The 17839-nt window shown below is 39.2% G+C and overlaps 1 protein-coding gene across 3 annotated transcripts in view; it reads right to left on the bottom strand.

The window, feature by feature from the left end:
* The window catches only part of NSUN6 (NOP2/Sun RNA methyltransferase 6), a 56595-nt gene that overhangs the window by 17794 nt on the left and 20962 nt on the right, over positions 1–17839 (bottom strand). For all 3 annotated transcript variants that reach the window (XM_037738997.1, XM_017529760.2, XM_037738998.1), the window contains 3 exons: positions 16965–17046; positions 9430–9549; positions 1134–1275 (listed from right to left, as the gene is read on the bottom strand). In XM_037738997.1, coding sequence (XP_037594925.1) covers positions 1134–1275; positions 9430–9549; positions 16965–17046 — 344 coding nt within the window. The remainder of the gene's footprint in view (positions 1–1133; positions 1276–9429; positions 9550–16964; positions 17047–17839) is intronic.

Raw genomic sequence — 17839 nt, 5'->3', positions numbered from 1 at the left:
AAAAAAAAAACCTGTCAACCAAGAATTTAATATTCAGTAAAATTAATCTTTAAAAAATAAAGACCTATTTCAAAATAGGTCTTTCAAAAATACAGACCTATTAAAAAAAGACAAAGGACCTAACACATATTTCTCCAACGAAGACATACAAATACCAACAGGTATATGAAAAAATGCCCAACATCACTAATCATCAGGAAAATGCAAATGAAAACCACCATGAGGTATCGCCTCACCCCAGTTAAAATGGCTATCATAAACACACACGCGCGCGCGCACACACACACACACACACACACACACACACACACTAATAACTGTAGGCAAGGATGCAGAGAAAAACACACTCCATAGGAAGGAACATGCTCCTGCACTACTGGTGAGAATTTAAATTACTAGAGCCACTGTGGAGAACAGTATTGAGGTTCTTCAAAAAACTAAAAACAGAACTACTGTATTATCCGGCAATCCTACTACTGGATATACAGACAAAGGAACTGAAATCAGTATGTTGAAGAGATATCTGTACTCTCATTTCACTGCAGCATTATTCCCAATAGCAAAGGTATGAAACCCATCAAGAAACGAATGGACAAAGAAAATGTGGTACACATACACAATGGAATACCTTAAAAAAAAAAAAAAAAAGAAATTCTGTCATCTGCAACAAAATGGATGAACCTGGAAGACATCATATTATGCTAAGTGAAATAAGCCAGGCAGTGAGGGACAAACATTACATGATCTCACTTAAGTGGCGAATCTAAAAAGGTCAAACTCACAGAAACAGAGTAGAATAATGGTTGTTACCAGAGACTGGGGGAGGAGGGAGGAGAAAGAATGGGGAAATGCTGTTCAAAGGGCACAAAGTTTCAATTAGAGAGCAGGAATAAGTTTTTGAGATTTACTGCACAGTATGGTGACTATACCAATGTATTTCCTATTTCAAAGCTGCTAAGAGAGTAAATTTCAAATTACCACAAAAAAACGGCAAGTACAGTAATGGATATGTTAATTAGCTTGTTTTAATCATTCCACATTGTATACAAAATTATATACATGTCACATCATCATGCTGCATCCCACAAATATATATGATTTGTCAATTAAAAAAAGAAAATCAAATTTCTCACCTTCTGTGTCCACCATATCAAGTTTAATTGCCTTTGTTCCGTCAAAGCAGAATGCCCTGATGGAATTCAGTCCTAACAATAATGCATTCTGCTTTATTTTTTCTACTTTGTTGAAGATTTTATCTAGTGCTATAACTTCTCCCTAAAAAGAAAACAGACACACGCAGACACATTAAAAAAAAAAAAAACAACTATAAATCCACAGCAGTCATAAAAACGAGAAAAACATAAAAAATTACTCTTTTTGACTATCCTCCCATTCCTACTTTAAAACGTGAATCCATTAACCAAATGTATATCCAATTTACACTAAATACGATGTCTTTCCATTAAGAAAATACACATTCTTGCCAGAAAAATAATCTTTTTTTTTTTTTTGAGACAGAGTTTCGCTCCTGGTGCCCAGGCTGGAGTGCAATGGTGCCATCTCAGCTTATCGCAACCTCTGCCTCCTGGGTTCAAGGATTCTCCTGCCTCAGCCTCCCGAGTAGCTGGGATTGCAGGCATGTGCCACCATGTTCAGGCTAATTTTTTTGTATTTTTTAGTAGAGATGGGGTTTCTCCATGTTGGTCAGGCTGACCTCAAACTCCCGACCTCAGGTGATCCGCCTGCCTTGGCCTTCCAAAGTGCTGGGATTACAGAAGTGAGCCACTGCCCCCAGCCTAAAAAAATAATCTTATAATGACTAGCTACTTTTAATCAACAAAACTCAAAACCAAGAAGTATTTGCAATCTTATAAAGAAACTTAAAAACATCCATTGGAGGCAAACATTAAAAATCACCAATTTGATGTCCCTCGTTCACCTCTGGAAGAACATCAGCTAATGCTGTTAGACAGCAGCCTTAAAGTGCTTTGAGACAGGCAGATGCAAATGAATGTTCCTTGTAAAAGTGGTCATTTTAATATCTTCCAGCTAGCCACATAAAATTCCTATGAATTCTGGCAGCCAACACAGGAAAAATATCAGCCAAAACCTCTATATAGCATGGCAAAATGTTCTGGTGTGGTATAAAACATAGTTTAAGAAAATTTTATAGAGTAACACTTTGTTTAAGTCAAAGTCAATAAAGATAAGAGGTGAAAATCTGGGAGGGGCTGAAGAGAAACAGCTCTGGTCTGCAGCTCCCAGCCAGATCAACCCAGAAGGCGAAGATTTCTCCATTTCCAACTGAGGTACCCAGTTCATCTAATTGAGACTGGTTAGGCAGTGGGTACAAACCACAGAGAGCAAGCAGAAGCAGGGTTGGGCATCATTCAACCAGAAAGTGCAAGCAGTCACGGGAACTCCCTTCCTCAGCCAAGGGAAGGAACTAACTGTGCTACCCAGCCCAGGTATTACGCTTTTCCCATGGTTTTTGCAATCCGCAGATCAGAAGATTCCCTCATGAGCCTACACCACAAGGGCCTTGGGTTTCAAGCACAAAACTGGGCAGCTGTTTGGGCAGGCACCGAGCTACCTGCTGGAGTTTTTTGGTACCCCAGTGGTACCTGGAACCTCAGTGAGATATAGTCATTTATTCCCCTGGAAAAGGTGCTGAAGCCAGGGAGCCAAGTGGTATCACTCATCAGGTCCCATTCCCATGGAGCCCAGCAAGCTAAGAACCACTGGCTTGAAATTTTCACTGCCAGCACAGCAGTCTGGAGTCGACCCAGGACCATCACACTTGGTGGACATCCATCACTACTGAGGCTTTAGGAGGCAGTTTTCCCTTAACAGTGCTAAGGTTTGGACTGGGAGGAATTCACCACAGTGTAGCAAAGCAGCTGTTGCTGGACTGCTTCTCTAGATTCCTCCTCACTGGGCAGGGCATCTCTGAAGGAAAGGCAGCAGCCCCAAGTCGGGGGATTACATATAAAACTCTCCTCTCCCTAGAACAGAGCACCTGGGGGAGGGGGCGGGATGGCTGTGGGTGCAACTTCAGTGGACTTAATCTTTCCAGCCTGCCGGCACTGAAGACAGCATCTGATCCTGACAAGGGGGATTCTCCTAGCACAGTGCACCAGCTCTGTTAAGGGACAGAGACTGCCTCCTCAAGTAAATCCCTGACCACCGTGCCTCGGGACTGGGAGACACCTCCCCGCAGGGTTCGACAGACACCTCATACAGGCAAGCTCCAGCTGGCATCAGGCCAGTGCCCCTATGGGACAAAGCTTCCAGAAGAAGGAGCAGGCAGCAATCTTTGCTGTTCTGCAGCCTCCACTGATGATACCCAGGCAAACAGGGTCTGGAGTGGACCTCCAACAAACTGCAGCAGACCTGCAGAAGAGGGGCCTGATTTAGAAGAAAAACTAACGAACAGAAAACAACAATATCAACAAAAAAGACCCCTGCACAAAAATCCCATCCAAAGGTCATCAGCCTCAAAGATTAAAGGTATATAAATCCATGAAGATAAGAAAAAAACAGCATAAAAATGCTAAAAATTCCAAAAACCAGAATGCCTCTTCTCCTCCAAATGATCGCAACTCCTCTCCAGCATGGGCATCTACAAAGAGACTTAGACGCCCACACAATAACAGTGGGAGACTTCAACACCCTACTGTTAATATTAGACAGATCAGTGAGACAGAAAATTAATAAGGATATTCAGGACTTGAACTCAGCTCTGGATCAAGTGGACCTAACAGACAGCTACAGAACTCTCCACCCCAAATCAACAGAATAAGCATTCTTCTCAGCACCACATGGCACTTATTCTAAAATTGACCATATAATTGGAAGTAAAACACTCCTCAGCAAATGCAAAAGAATGGAAATCATAACAGTCTCTCAGACCACAGTGCAATCAAATTAGAACTCAGGATTAACAATCTCACTCAAAATTGCACAACTACATGGAAATTGAACAAACTTCTCCTGAATAACTACTGGGTAAATAACAAAATTAAGGCAGAAATAAAGAAGTTCTTTGAAACCAATGAGAACAAAGAGACAACATACCAGAATCTCTGGGACACAGTTAAAGCAGTGTTAAAAGGGAAATTTACAGGACTAAATGCCCACATCAGAAAGCTAAAAATCGACACCTGAATGTCACAATTAAAAGAACTAGAGAAGCAAGAACAAATAAAAGCTAGCAGAAAACAAGAAATAACTAAGAGCAGAACTGAAGGAGATAGAGACACAAAAAACCCTTCAAAAAAAAAAAAAAAAAACATCAATGAATCCAGGAGAGGGTTTTTTGGAAAAGATTAACAAAATAGACCATTAGCAAGACTAATACAGAAGAAAAAAGACAAAAATCAAACAGAAAAAATAAAAAATGATAAAGAGGATATCACCACTGATACCACAGAAATACAAACTACCATCAGAGAATAAACACCTCTACACAAGTAAACTAGAAAATCCAGAAAAAATGGATACATTACTGGACACATAAATCCTCCCAAGAATAAACCAGAAAGAGGGGGAATCCCTGAATAGATCAGTAACAAGTTCTGAAACTGAGACAGTAATTAATAGCCCACCAACCAAAAAAAAGCCCAGGACCAAATAAATGGATTCACAGCCGAATTCTACTGGAGGTACAAAGAGGAGCTGGTACCATTCCTTCTGAAATGATTCCCAACAACAGAAAATGATTCCTAACTCATTTTATGAGGCCAGCATCATCCTGACACCAAAACCTGGCAGAAACACACACACACACAAAGAAAATTTCAGGCCAATATCCCTGATGAACATTGATGCAAAAATCCTCACTAAAATACTGGCAAACCGGATGCAGCAATACATCGCAAAGCTTACCCACCACGATCAAGTTAGCTTCATCCCTGGGATGCAAAATTGGTTCAGTATACACAAATCAATAAACATAATCCATCACATAAACAGAACCAATGACAAACACCACATGATTACCTCAAGAGATGGAAAAAAGGCCTTCGATAAAATTCAACATCCCTTCATGTTAAGAATGCTCAATAAACTAAGTATTATAGAACATCTCAAAATAATGAGAGCTATTTATGACAAACTCACAGCCAATATCATACTGAATGGGCAAAAGCTGGAAGTATTCCCTTTGAAAACCAGCACATGACACGGATGCCCTCTCTCATCACTCCTATTCAACATAATATTGGAAGTTCTGGCCAGGGCAATCAGGCAAGAGAAAGAAATAAAGCGTATTCAAACAGGAAGAGAGGAAGTCAAGTTGTCTCTGTATAAGCCCATCATCTCAGCCCAAACACTCCTTAAGCTGGTAAGGAACTTCAGCAAAATCTCAGGATACAAAATTAATGTGCAAAATTCACAAACATTCCTATACACCAACAATAGGCAAGTAGAGAGCCAAATCATGAGTGAACTCCCATTCACAATTGCTACAAAGAGAATAAAATACCTAGGAATACAATTAACAAGGGATGCAAAGGGTCTCTTCAAAGAGAACTACAAACCACTGCTCAAGGAATCAGAGAGGACACAAACTAATGAAAAAGCTCCATCCATCCTCCTGGATAGGAAGAATCAATATCGTGAAAATGGCCATACTGCCCAAAGTAATTTACAGATTCAGTGCTACTCCCATTAAACTACAATTGAATTTCTCAGTGAATTAGAAAAAACTACTTTAAATTTTATATGGAACGAAAAAGGAGCCCATATAGCCAAGACAATCCTAAGCAAAAAGAACAAAGCTGGAGGCATCATACCACCTGACTTCAAACTATACTACAAGGCTACAGTAACCAAAACAGCATTGCATTGGTACCAAAACAGACATATAAACCAATAGAATAGAACAGAGATCTCAGAAATAACAACAGACATCTACAACCATCTGATCTTCAACAAACCTGACAAAAGCAATGAGGAAAGACTCCCTATTTAATAAACAGTCCTGGGAAAACTGGCTCTCCATATGCAGAAAACAGAAACTGGACCCTTCCTTACACAAATATTAACTCAAGATGGATGCGACTTAAACGTAATACCCAAACCATAAAAACCCTAGAAAAAAGGCAAAACCATTCAGGACACAGGCATAAGCAAAGACATCATGACTAAATCACCAAAAGCAATTGCAACAAAAGCCAAAACTGGCAAATGAGATCTAAGTAAACTAAGGAGTTTCTGCACGGCAAAAGAAACTATCATCAGAGGGAAAAGGCAACCTACAGAATGTGAGAAATCTTTTGCATTCTACCCATTTGGCAAAGGTCTAATATCCAGAAACTACAAGGAACTTAAACAAATTTACAAGGAAAAAACCACCCTATCAAAAAGTAGACGAAGGATATGAACAGATACTTCTCAAAAGAAGATATTGATGGGGCTAACAAACATGAAAAAAAGTTCATCATCATTGGTCATTAGAGAAATGTAAATCAAAACCACAATAAACTACCATCTCACGCCAGTTAGAATGGCAATCACTAAAAAGCCAGGAAACAACAAATGCTGGAGAGGATGCGGAGAAATAGGAACACTTTTACACTGTTAGTGGGAGTGTAAATTAGTTCAACCATTACGGAGGACAGTGTGGGGATTCCTCAAGGATCTACAACTAGAAATATCATTTGACCCAGCATCCCATTACTGGGTATACACCCAAAGGGTTATAAATCATTCTACTATCAAGACACATGCACACATATGTGTATTGCAGCACTATTCACAATAGCAAAGACTTGGAACCAACCCAAGTGACCATCAATGACAGACTGGAAAAACAAAATGTGGCACATATACACCATGGAATACTATGCAGCCATGAAAAAGAATGAGTTAATATCCTTTGCAAGAACACAGATAAAACTGGAAACCATTGTTCTCAGCAAACTAACACAGGAACAGAAAACCAAACACCACATGTTCTCACTCATAAGTGGGAGGTGAACAGTGAGAACACAGGGAAACGTCACACATGGGGGTCTGTCAGGGAGTTGGGGTCAAAGGGAGAGGTAGCATTAGGACAAATATGTAATGCACATGGGGCTTAAAACCTAGATAATGGGTGGATAGGTGCAGCTAACCACCATGGCACATGTATACCTATGTAACAAACCTGCACATTCTGCATGTATATCCCAGAACTTAAAGCAAAATTTTTAAAAACAAACAGTCAAAATTTTAAGAATGCATTGTGGGTCAGGAGCAGTGGCTCACACCTGTAATCCCAGTACTTTGGGAGGCTGGGACAGGCACCTCACTTGAGGCCAGGAGTTCGAAATCAGACTGGCCAACATGGTGAAACCTCCTCTCTACTAAAATTACAAAAATTAGTCAGTGGTGGCAAACACCTGTAATCCCAGCTACTCAGGGGGCTGAGGCATGAGAATCACCTGAACCTGGGAGGCAGAAGTTGCAGTAGGCCAAGCCTGGGCCACAAAGCAAGACTTCGCCTCAAAAAAAAAAAAAAAAAAAGAATGCATTGTAATATTCATATATTTTTAAATATACTATGAAATTATATATGCAAGACAGTGAAGATGACTTTTCTATATATTTTATTCCTTTTCTTTTATATGGTCCTTGTATGCCATATACAGCAATGGCATAGCCTACAATGCAGAAAATGTGTAAATATTCCTCAAATGCCACCAGGTTTAGTGATAGACACTTTCAATTAATACTGTGACAAACAGGGAAACCATTTAAAGTGAGGTGAACTAGGAAAGTAGTCAACAACTAGAATAAAGGTCAAATGTATTGCACAGTAAAGGAGAAACTAGCTGATGGCTACTTTTATAAAACTATAAGCCTGGAGGCTGCAGTCATAAAAGATTTGCTTACCTACTAAAACAAATAACAAATTAAAAGCAGCAACACAATTTGGGATTCAGTTCTGGCTCAAATATCTGTATTCCGGTTGTTCATGTCTACGTTGCTGTCCCACTATAGTTGATTGCTGCCTACATAGCCTCAATTCTTCAACTTTCCACGTATATTCATCCTTCATCAGAAAATCCTGCAATACCCAATATGCTGCCACTCTGTTCAGATTCAGCCATGTGATTTGTTTTGGCCAATAAATAGGATGACAGTAAATGTGATGTATGCAGAGATTTTTTTTATAAATACAATGAAAAGCACTTGAACAGTTGCACTTGCTCTGCTTTGCTCTCTGCCATCACTAGCCTCCAATTATTGCCCTCTGCTGGGCTAGTCTGCTGGTCCTAGCCAGAGGAGAACTTACACATTGACCAGAGGCAGGGCATCCTAGTTGTCTCAGCTGAGGCCACTTTAGCTGAGCCAACAATTATCCAAGTCTAAGCCAACGGGCCCACCGAAGATCATCAGAAATGCCTAGTTCATCTGCAGCTGACTAGTACATGAGTGAGCCCAGCAGAGATCAGCTGAATCCCATAGATACCCGAGACCCCAAAATGTTTAGTTGTATGCCACTGAAATTTTGTGTCTTTACATATCATAAAACCAACAGAAAACTGAATATCCAGACTCCCTTTGGAAAGACTTTTTTTTTACTAAGAGAAAGTCAAATCTCTACAAATAATTATTGTTAAGCAAATACACCATAAATTAAACGAGAATTAAAACTTTCTCAAAACCTATCATGACCAAACTTAAACCTTCCATATAAACTGAAAAATGATTTGCATTAAACATTGCAACTCCACAAAATAAACTCTTATTTCAGATGCTTTCTTTTATGCACTAGTGGTATTTAATACATTTTCCCTCAAGAGTTTTTGTTACCACTTTAAATTCTTTTGAGGCAAAGAGGAGTATAAATAAGCAGACAAGCATATTCTAAGGGTATTAAATTCTTCAAAATTTAAACAACAAATATCCTTTACTCTTTTTTCATTCTCATTTTCAGTATTTAAAAAATATCCTTTTCTATTAGAGATATTTCTTAGACCAAAATAACTTTAAATAGTAAATATTCTAAATGTATGTGTATATCTTTATGTATTATAGAACTATGTGTATATATATCTTAACATATACATATTTCACACTTTGATAATGTACTGTGAAATTAGTTTTTAAAGGCAGAATATACTTTAATCGTTTAAACTACAAAATCTTAAAATTAAGAATATAAAATATCTAAATATATTAAATTGAATTTTATAACAGAAGTAGTCTGTAATCATATTAGCAAACTGTAAAATTCAAGGTCTTGAGACAGTCTTCATAAATGATCATTGTCTACTGAGCTTAATATGTGGTGACTGACATCACTGAATAGTTTTCATTTTGGCTGAATCTGAAATAGACTGTGAATGGCTGTATGTTTCAGAAGTTTCACATTGTTCCACCTTCACTACTGAAATATATACTGCTTTGAAAGTGGTTTTGCTGTGAAGACAGTCTCACCTGATCATGCATTAGTGCTGCAATGTGTGTTGTTTTACCTCCAGGTGCTGCACACAAGTCTAGAATCTTCTCACCAGGTTGAGGATTTAGAACATGAGTTACTACAGCAGATGGCAAATTCTATAAAGAAAAAAAATGTTATCAATTATCAATAATCCTAAACCATTTTTGAGAACCAGAGAATGTAAAGAAGCCTCTGGGTTTAATCCACTATACAGCATCCCCAAGTCTGCCAAGAGGGTAGTTTTTATAAATATACTCAGGAAATTCACAATTTCCTAGACTAGCCTATGATCTCCCAGGACTTACACACAAACCACCTATGAAAGAACACCAAACCTACCTCATCTATAATAGTAAGTCATATTCAATCATTAATTTATTAGTATTAATTATATAAGGACTACTTACTATAGAATGACAGCCTTGAATAAAACAGATGGAATAGTGTCATAAAATAACTCATTTCTAAAATTACCTTGCAAGAAAAACAGAGTCTAACAAGCATAGAGTTATCTGCTTATTTTGGAGACAGGGTCTTATTATTTTGCTTAGGCTGGGCTTAAATTTTGGATCCTCCCAATCGTGCCTCTTAAACGTTAAAGATTTCAATTCATTCTTACAAAAACATCCTCAAGAATTTTGAGTTGGCTGCAACATTCTCAAGGGAATCTAAGATCACCACTTCAAAACAAACTCAATGGTGAGAAAGGAGTTTGAAACAAGCAAATTTCTTCCTCTGAATATAACAAGCATTAAAATCTATGCAAATGATGTAGGCACCCAAAGAGCTATAAACACTAAAAATAACTTTACTATAGTTTATCCACCAAGTTCTATGATTTATTTATATTTTTGAGACAAGGTCTGGCTCTGTCACGCAGGTTGCAGTGCAGTGACACAATCACAGCTCACTGAAGCCTCAACCTCCTGGGCTTTATCAATCCTCCCACCTCAGCCTCCCAAGTAGCTGGGACTATAGGCACACATCACCTAACCCAGCTACTTTTTTACATATTTTGCAGAGACAGGGTTTCCTCATGATGCCCAGGATGGTCTTAGGACTCCTGGGCTCAGGCAATCTGCCTATCTAGGCCTCCCAAAGTGTTGGGATTACAGGTGTGAGCCAGTACACCTGGCAGCAAGTTTTATTTATTACAAAAATATTTAAATAGAACTCCAAGACGAAAACACTAAAACATGTTTGAAGCTGCTAAAGGTTTGCTGATTCTTTATCTGGAGACGACTTGCTATGCTTCACTCCTAAAAATGATAACATTAATGGATTGGCTAAAGATTACATAAGTTTCCATTCAAACATAATATATTAAGAACCTTCTGATTGTAGTAAGTCGAAAAATATGAAACAGACCATGTCAATACGCTTCATTAAAGATTCAAATGAGTTTTTAAAATTTATTTATTTATTTTTGGAGATATGGTCTTGCTCTGTGACACAGGCTGGAGTGCAGCAGTGCAATCATAGCTCTCTGGCGCCTTGAACTTCTGGGCTCAAGAAATCCGCCCACCTCAGCCTCCAGAGCAGCTAGGACTACAAAGCCTGGCCAATTTTGTAAATTTTTTGTAGCGATGGGGTCGTACTGTATCGCTTCTTGGCCTTTTGGCTAAGATCAAGTGTGGAGACAGGGTTTGCAATATGTTGCCTAGGCAGTCTCAAACTCCCAAGCTCAAGTTATCCTCCAGCCTTGGCCTCCCAAGGTGCTGGGATACAGGTGTGAGCCACTGTGCCCGGTGACAGAGTTTTCTTAAAATCATTTGCTACCTTCCTCTAAAATATTCCTTTACACTGGTTTTGCAATGTAATCACCTGGTAAGCTTAGGAAAAAAGTCTGGGCCTTATCTAGTAAAGTGAGAATTTCTAGCACTGGATCATCAGCGGTTTCAAAATCACCCTACATGATTCTAGTGTGCCATCCACCCATGCACCACAGCTGGACTACACTGACTACCACTTAGCTGCACATTAGAATCACCTATGAAAGCTTTTAAACATCTGATCCAGGTTCTAACCCAGACAAAGGAAGGCAGCCACAAGTGGTAGGGCCAGGCAGGAGTCTTTATTCAACGATCCATAGTTTGTGCAACCTCTTTAAATTGCTTAGAAGAAATGAGGCACTTAAAAAATTAAGGGCCGGGCGCAGTGGCTCACGCCTGTAATCCCAGCACACTCTGGGAGTCCGAGGCGGGTGGATCACCTGAGGTTGGGAGTTCAAGACCAGCCTGACCAACTTGGAGAAATCCCATTTCTACTAAAAATACAAAATAATTATCTGGGTGTGGTGATGCATGCCTGTAATCCCAGCTACTCTGAGGCTGAGGCAGGAGAATCGCTTGAAGCTGGGAGGTGAAGATTGCAATGAGTCGAGATCACACCACTACACTCCAACCTGGGCAACTAGTGCGAATCTCAGTCTCAAAAAAAAAAAAAAAGTTAAGTTTCAGGCACCAATTTTTTCTTCCAGTGAACCAAGACTATAACTTTGAAAGCAGCTGCTGTTAAGTATTTAACTGTTAAACATTTATCAGACAATTAGTTCAACTGAAGGGCATCTAATACTTCTTAATTCTTTGGATTGTGTTTAAGCAATTTAAAAGTTTCCTTTTTGATTTTGAGAAACCAAATGATATAGCAGAGTTGCAATTTTAATGACTGTGTACAATACTACTATTAACTTTACAAAATATCTTTGGGTAATCTGAGATGCTAAAATTAAAAATAATCCCTATCACGGGCCCCTGATCATAAACCCCCCATCACTAAAAAGCCCTCACCACAATGTGAAGCTTTTGCATTGGCTGTTGGTATTCCCCCCAGGTATAGGCTTGGGGGAATAACACTTTTCAGAAAAAGGCAAGAGGCATCAAAAACCAAACCAAAATGAAAAACCCCCACAAATTTCCCAAAGATTTTTCCAAGACAAAGTATTTAATTATGTCCTCCTGTCCTGCACAATAACAAAACAATAATCACTTAGAATGAAAAGCGAGGCCAGGTGTGGTGGCTGATGCCAATAATCCCAACACTTTCAGAGGCCTAGATGGGAGGTCCGCTTCAGACCAGAGGTTCCAGACCAGCCTGGGCAACATAGTGAGACCTCATCTCCATGAAAAAAAAAAAAAAATCAAAAATTGGCAATGCATAGTGCTGTGTGCCTATAGTAGCAACTACTTAGGAGGCTGAGGCAGGAAGATCACTTGAAACCTGGAAGGTCCAGGCTGCAGTTAGCCACAATTCCACTACCACACACAGCCTGGGAGACAAAGTGAGATACTGCCTCAAAAACACCAAAGAAAAAAGACTACTAGCAGGCCGGCACAGTGGCTCAGACCTGTAATCCCAACACTTTGGGAGGCCAAGGCGGTGGATCACCTGAGGTCAGGAGTTCGAGACCAGCCTGGTCAACATCATAAAATCCCGTCTCTACTAAAAACACAAAAATTATCCCAGTATGGTGGTGGGCGCCTGGAATCTCAGCTACTTGGGAGGCTGAGGCATGACAATCGCTTGAATTGGGAAGGCGGAGGTTGCAATAAGCTGAGATCATGAGACTATACTCCAGCCTGGTAGACACAGTGAGACTCAGTCTCAAAAAATAAATAAAATACAGAATCAAAACAGTAGACAGATGCTTTATTCACTGACCCCACAAAATGCATTGAGTGCTTACTATATATCAGACACTGGTCTATGCACTGGAGAGATCCCTCTCTTCAATGGAATTTACATTTTGCTGGAGGTGCAAGAAAAGCACTCCTGCCCTGTGTGCATGTCTTTTTTATTATAACAACAGTAAGATGACATCCTTCTTTTACATTTAATAAGCTGAAAATGAGTTATTGCCAAAAGCAACAGCTGAGCACGAACTACACACAAAGCATCAGACTGCCAGGCGCAGTGGCTCACACCTGTAATCCCAGCACTTTAGGAGGCCAAGGTAGGCAGAACACGAGGTCAAGAGATCGAGATCATCCTGACCAACATGATGAAACCCTGTCTCTACTAAAAATATAAAAATTAGCTGGGCACAGCGGTACACTCCTATAGCCCCAGCTACTCAGGAGACTGAGCCAGGAGAATTGCTTGAAACTGGGGGGCGGAAGTTGCAGTGAGCTGAGATAACACCACTTTACTCCAGCCTAGGTGATAAAGCAAGTTTTTCAAGTGATTTGATACATACGAATTTACTGCAGAGTCTTGGTAAATGGCGTGATTAAATTATAAAATTTGTGAGATAATAAACCTCCCTGCATAGCCTGAGACCTATGAAAGCCTTGGGCATCTTCTCTACTAGATCTAAGTTAATTCCTAAAACCAAAATGAAAACTGCAAATTACGGCTACAATGAGCTTCTTAGCTGTTAGAGAAGCATGGATACTGACAAAAGCAAAAATTTTAAATTTGTTATTAAAGTATCAGCATCTATTGCAATAATTTAACACTATTGAAAAGTACTTTCATTTAGATGATGCCTCTTATGTGATGTACTTTCAGTGACTGTCATTTAATCCACTTTAGTATTCAAGTGTGTTTGTTTGAAAAGAAAAGCGACTTGTTGAAACATTCCAAACGTTTTTTTTTTTTTTTTTTTTTTTTTTTTTTTTTTTGGAGACGGAGTTTTGCTCTTGTTATCCAGGCTGGAGTGCAATGGTGCGATCTCAGCTCACCGCAACCTCCGCCTCCTGGGTTCAGGCAATTCTCCTGTCTCAGCCTCCTGAGTAGCTGGGATTACAGGCACGTGCCACCATGCCCAGCTAATTTTTTGTAGTTTTAGTAGAGATGGGGTTTCACCATGTTGACCAGGATGGTCTCGAGCTCTTGACCTCGTGATCCACCCGCCTCGGCCTCCCAAAGTGCTGGGATTACAGGCTTGAGCCACCGCGCCCGGCCTCCAAACGTTTTATATTACCATTATATGTAAATGTGAAACTTGTTCTATTTGTGAAAATCATTATGTATGTAAAAATTCAAGGATAATAATGAAATTTTTAAATTCCACATTCTTCTTAAACTTACTCTTCTGCACTTTTAGAATTTTCCTTAGAGAAATGAATATCACCTGGTGCTGGTCCGCACTGAATTAAGCTATTTAGGTTTTATAGATCAGTTACGACCCACTTAAGAATCTGGCAGCTCTGAACCAGGTTGAAAAGGAAAATCTAACACAAAAAGATCAACTAATATCTTATGTTAAAGCACCGACCACACAGTTTTTGGGAAATTGTCAAAGAAGCACTTGGGAAATTTAATGTCATATGTGAATTGCTTAAAGCCCTCACCCTCTGAACTTGGAACTCAGTAAATCTAAATTATGACCCAAGAACTGCATTTTCAAAAGGTCCTGCAGGTGATTCAGATGCAGATCTTACAAGGGTTATATCTGGAGCACTGGCATGGGGTCAAGAATACAGGTTAGAAGTCAGAAAGACCTGTATTCAAATTTTGACTGTAGTTATTTTTTACCTACACAGCACACAGCAAATCACTCATTTAATCACTGAAAAACTATAAATACCTACTATATGCTATGCACTTTACGTTTCTAAGGCTCTATTTCCTTATCTATAAAATTGAAGGTTTCCAGGAAGTAAATGTAGTAACTTATATACAACACTCAGCTCAGTATACATGGACCACAATAAGCACTCAGCCAATGTTAGCTGCGATACCATTAGTATCCCTTATAATAAGTCTCACTGGCCATCAGAAACTGGCCATCGAAATAGATTACATAAAATAAAACTGCTTTCACTGGAGAGATGACAAAAGGTTAAACTCTACCCTCTGACACAAAAGCTTTATTCTGGCAGGAAATTCTCATGTCCCTTGCTATTAGGTGACAAAGAATATAGCTCTATGGTAGTCTGGACAGTATGAATCGGAAAATGACTCGCAATACTTCATCAAGTCATCATTAAACTGATTTTAAGGTGAAGGAGTACAGCTATAGATAGCAAAAAAAATATAAAAAAGATTTTTTATAAAGTCAAAACTAAATTATGACCAGGCACAGTGGCTCATGCCTATAATTCCAGAACTTTGGAAGGCCAAGATGAGATAATCACTTGAGCTCAGGAATTCAGACAATCAATGAGCTCAGGAATTCAAAACCAGCCTGGGCAATATGGCAAAGCCCCATCTCTACTAAAAATATAAAAATTAGCCAGGTGCGGTGGTACATGCTGTAGTCCCAGCTACTCAGGAGGCTGACGTGGGAGGATCACCTGAGCCTGGGAGGTCAAGGCTGCAGTGACCCAAGATCATGACACTGCACTCCAGCCTGGGTGACAGAGTGAGATCCTATCTCAAACAAAACAAGACAAAAACCTAAATTATGGGATGAGTAGGTACTGTCAAACCAAAGAGAAAACTAACACTGCATTAAACATTATTAATTTGAAGCAGTGCAGGTATCATTAGCAATGATTCATGGCTACATTTTCAAATGAACACAAATGTTTAAAAATGAATTACATAATCAACAAGCACAAAAAAACACCAAACTCCATTGAAACTAAAACTAGCAAACAAAAATCCCCAAAATGATTCATAAGCAATTATATGTTAGATTATATACCCTAACGTGTTAGACCATCACCAATGTGCAATTAGAGTATAATAAACATCTGTTTTTCTGTTCGTTCACACCAGAAATAATCTCTGAATTTATAAAATGTCTACTGGCTAAATACCGGGAAGAAGCCAGGTGCAGTGGCTCACACCTATATTCCAACACTTTGGGAGGCCAAGGTGGGAGGACCATTTGAGGTCAGGAGTTTGAGACCAGCCTGGACCACAAAGTGAGACCCCATCCCTACAAAAATGTCAAAAAAAATTAGTCAGGCATGGCAGTGCACGCATATGGTCCCAACTAATTGGGAGGCTGAGGCAGGAAGACCACTTGAGCCCAGTGGGTTGAAGTTACATTGAGCTACGATTGCACCACTACACTCCAGCCTGGACAACAGAGTGAGAGCCTGTCTCAAAAATAATACTAATACTACTAATAATAATTACTGGACAGAGAAGGTAAGACAGCACACAGCATTTGGACTTAGGGTTGAGTTCAGATACCACCAATTACCAGTCATGTGACACATGCCAAGAGCCCTAACAAATCTGGTCTTCAGTATCTTCATCTTATATTGCAAATAATAATAACACACCTAGCCAGCAGACTATAACAAATCAAATGAGTTACTAATGGAACAGCACACACGTATAACAAATGCATGCAATATTCAGAGATTAATATTTTGAGATGGAAAACAGTAATTTTAATCAATTATTAAATCATCTTTGGGCAAAGAAAGATTAAAAAAAAAGGTAGTTTAAAAATCAAATGAGTAAAAGAAGAATATTTATGAAGTTTTTTCTTACTGCTTAACCAAAGGTAGATCAGTGTATATAAGTAGACCACAAAAAGTATCTTAAATTTTTTAAAATCCTAGATTTCAAATAATTCACTGATGTATGTTTCAATGTCACTAAATATTTTACTTTTATACATACTTACTTGTAAAAATAAGTAACGGGGCAGTACATTGTCAAATGAAGGGCTGAGATATACTGGTTCTGTCATTCTTATGCCCATGCCTCTGAAAAATAGGAAATCTAACATTAGTCTGTGTAATTCCACAGTCTATACAAACTGTATTTCCGGCAACATTTTCAAATAGCCTGTCAAACATAAGATGCTCTGCCTTTTTAGGAACTCTTTTATTCAACAACAAAATACATAGAGTAGTCCTGTGAATTATTTTTGAATTTGTACCTGCAGAATAGGAAGCCATCAGAACTAAAAAGGAAAACGTTACATAAAGCTTGCATTTAAGCACAAATGAGTTTCCACAGAGATTTGAACATGACCTCATTCTTTACTGCTTCCTGTCAGCTCTTTATAGAATAACTGCCTGTACTGACACAATCCCAAGGATAACCTTTTTCACCTTTGTCCTGTTTTATGAGGGGCAGTGTAACTGTTCAGACCAGGAAGGGCCAGGACTCAGAAGGGCCTCATGGACAGTGACTCATCAAGACAAACATCACAATCTCAGACGTTGTCAGACACTATCGAAGCAGAGAAAGAATGCCCAAATCCTGTCAGACAAAGCCAAGCCTGGCCTTGTGTGTCAGGCCAAACCAGAGAGGGCAAGAAAAAGGAGAAATCAAGAGTGTTCTAGGGATTAGGAGGGCACAGAAAAAAGTACAGTATAATTAAAAGGGAAGGATAAAAATGAGGATTTAAGCCGGCATAGTGGCTCATGCCTATAATCCCAGTACTCTGAGAGACTAGCACAGGAGGATCACTTGAGGTCAGGAGTTTGACACCAGCCTAGACAATATCTCTACAAAAAAAAAAATTAAAAGTTAGCCAGGCATGGTGGAGAG

The sequence above is a fragment of the Cebus imitator genome, unplaced genomic scaffold (assembly GCF_001604975.1).
Source record: "Cebus imitator isolate Cc_AM_T3 unplaced genomic scaffold, Cebus_imitator-1.0 Scaffold61, whole genome shotgun sequence".
Taxonomy (NCBI): Eukaryota; Metazoa; Chordata; class Mammalia; order Primates; family Cebidae; genus Cebus; species Cebus imitator.
The sequence above is the reverse complement of the archived record's forward strand: the minus strand, read 5'-3'. Positions and strand labels throughout refer to the sequence as shown.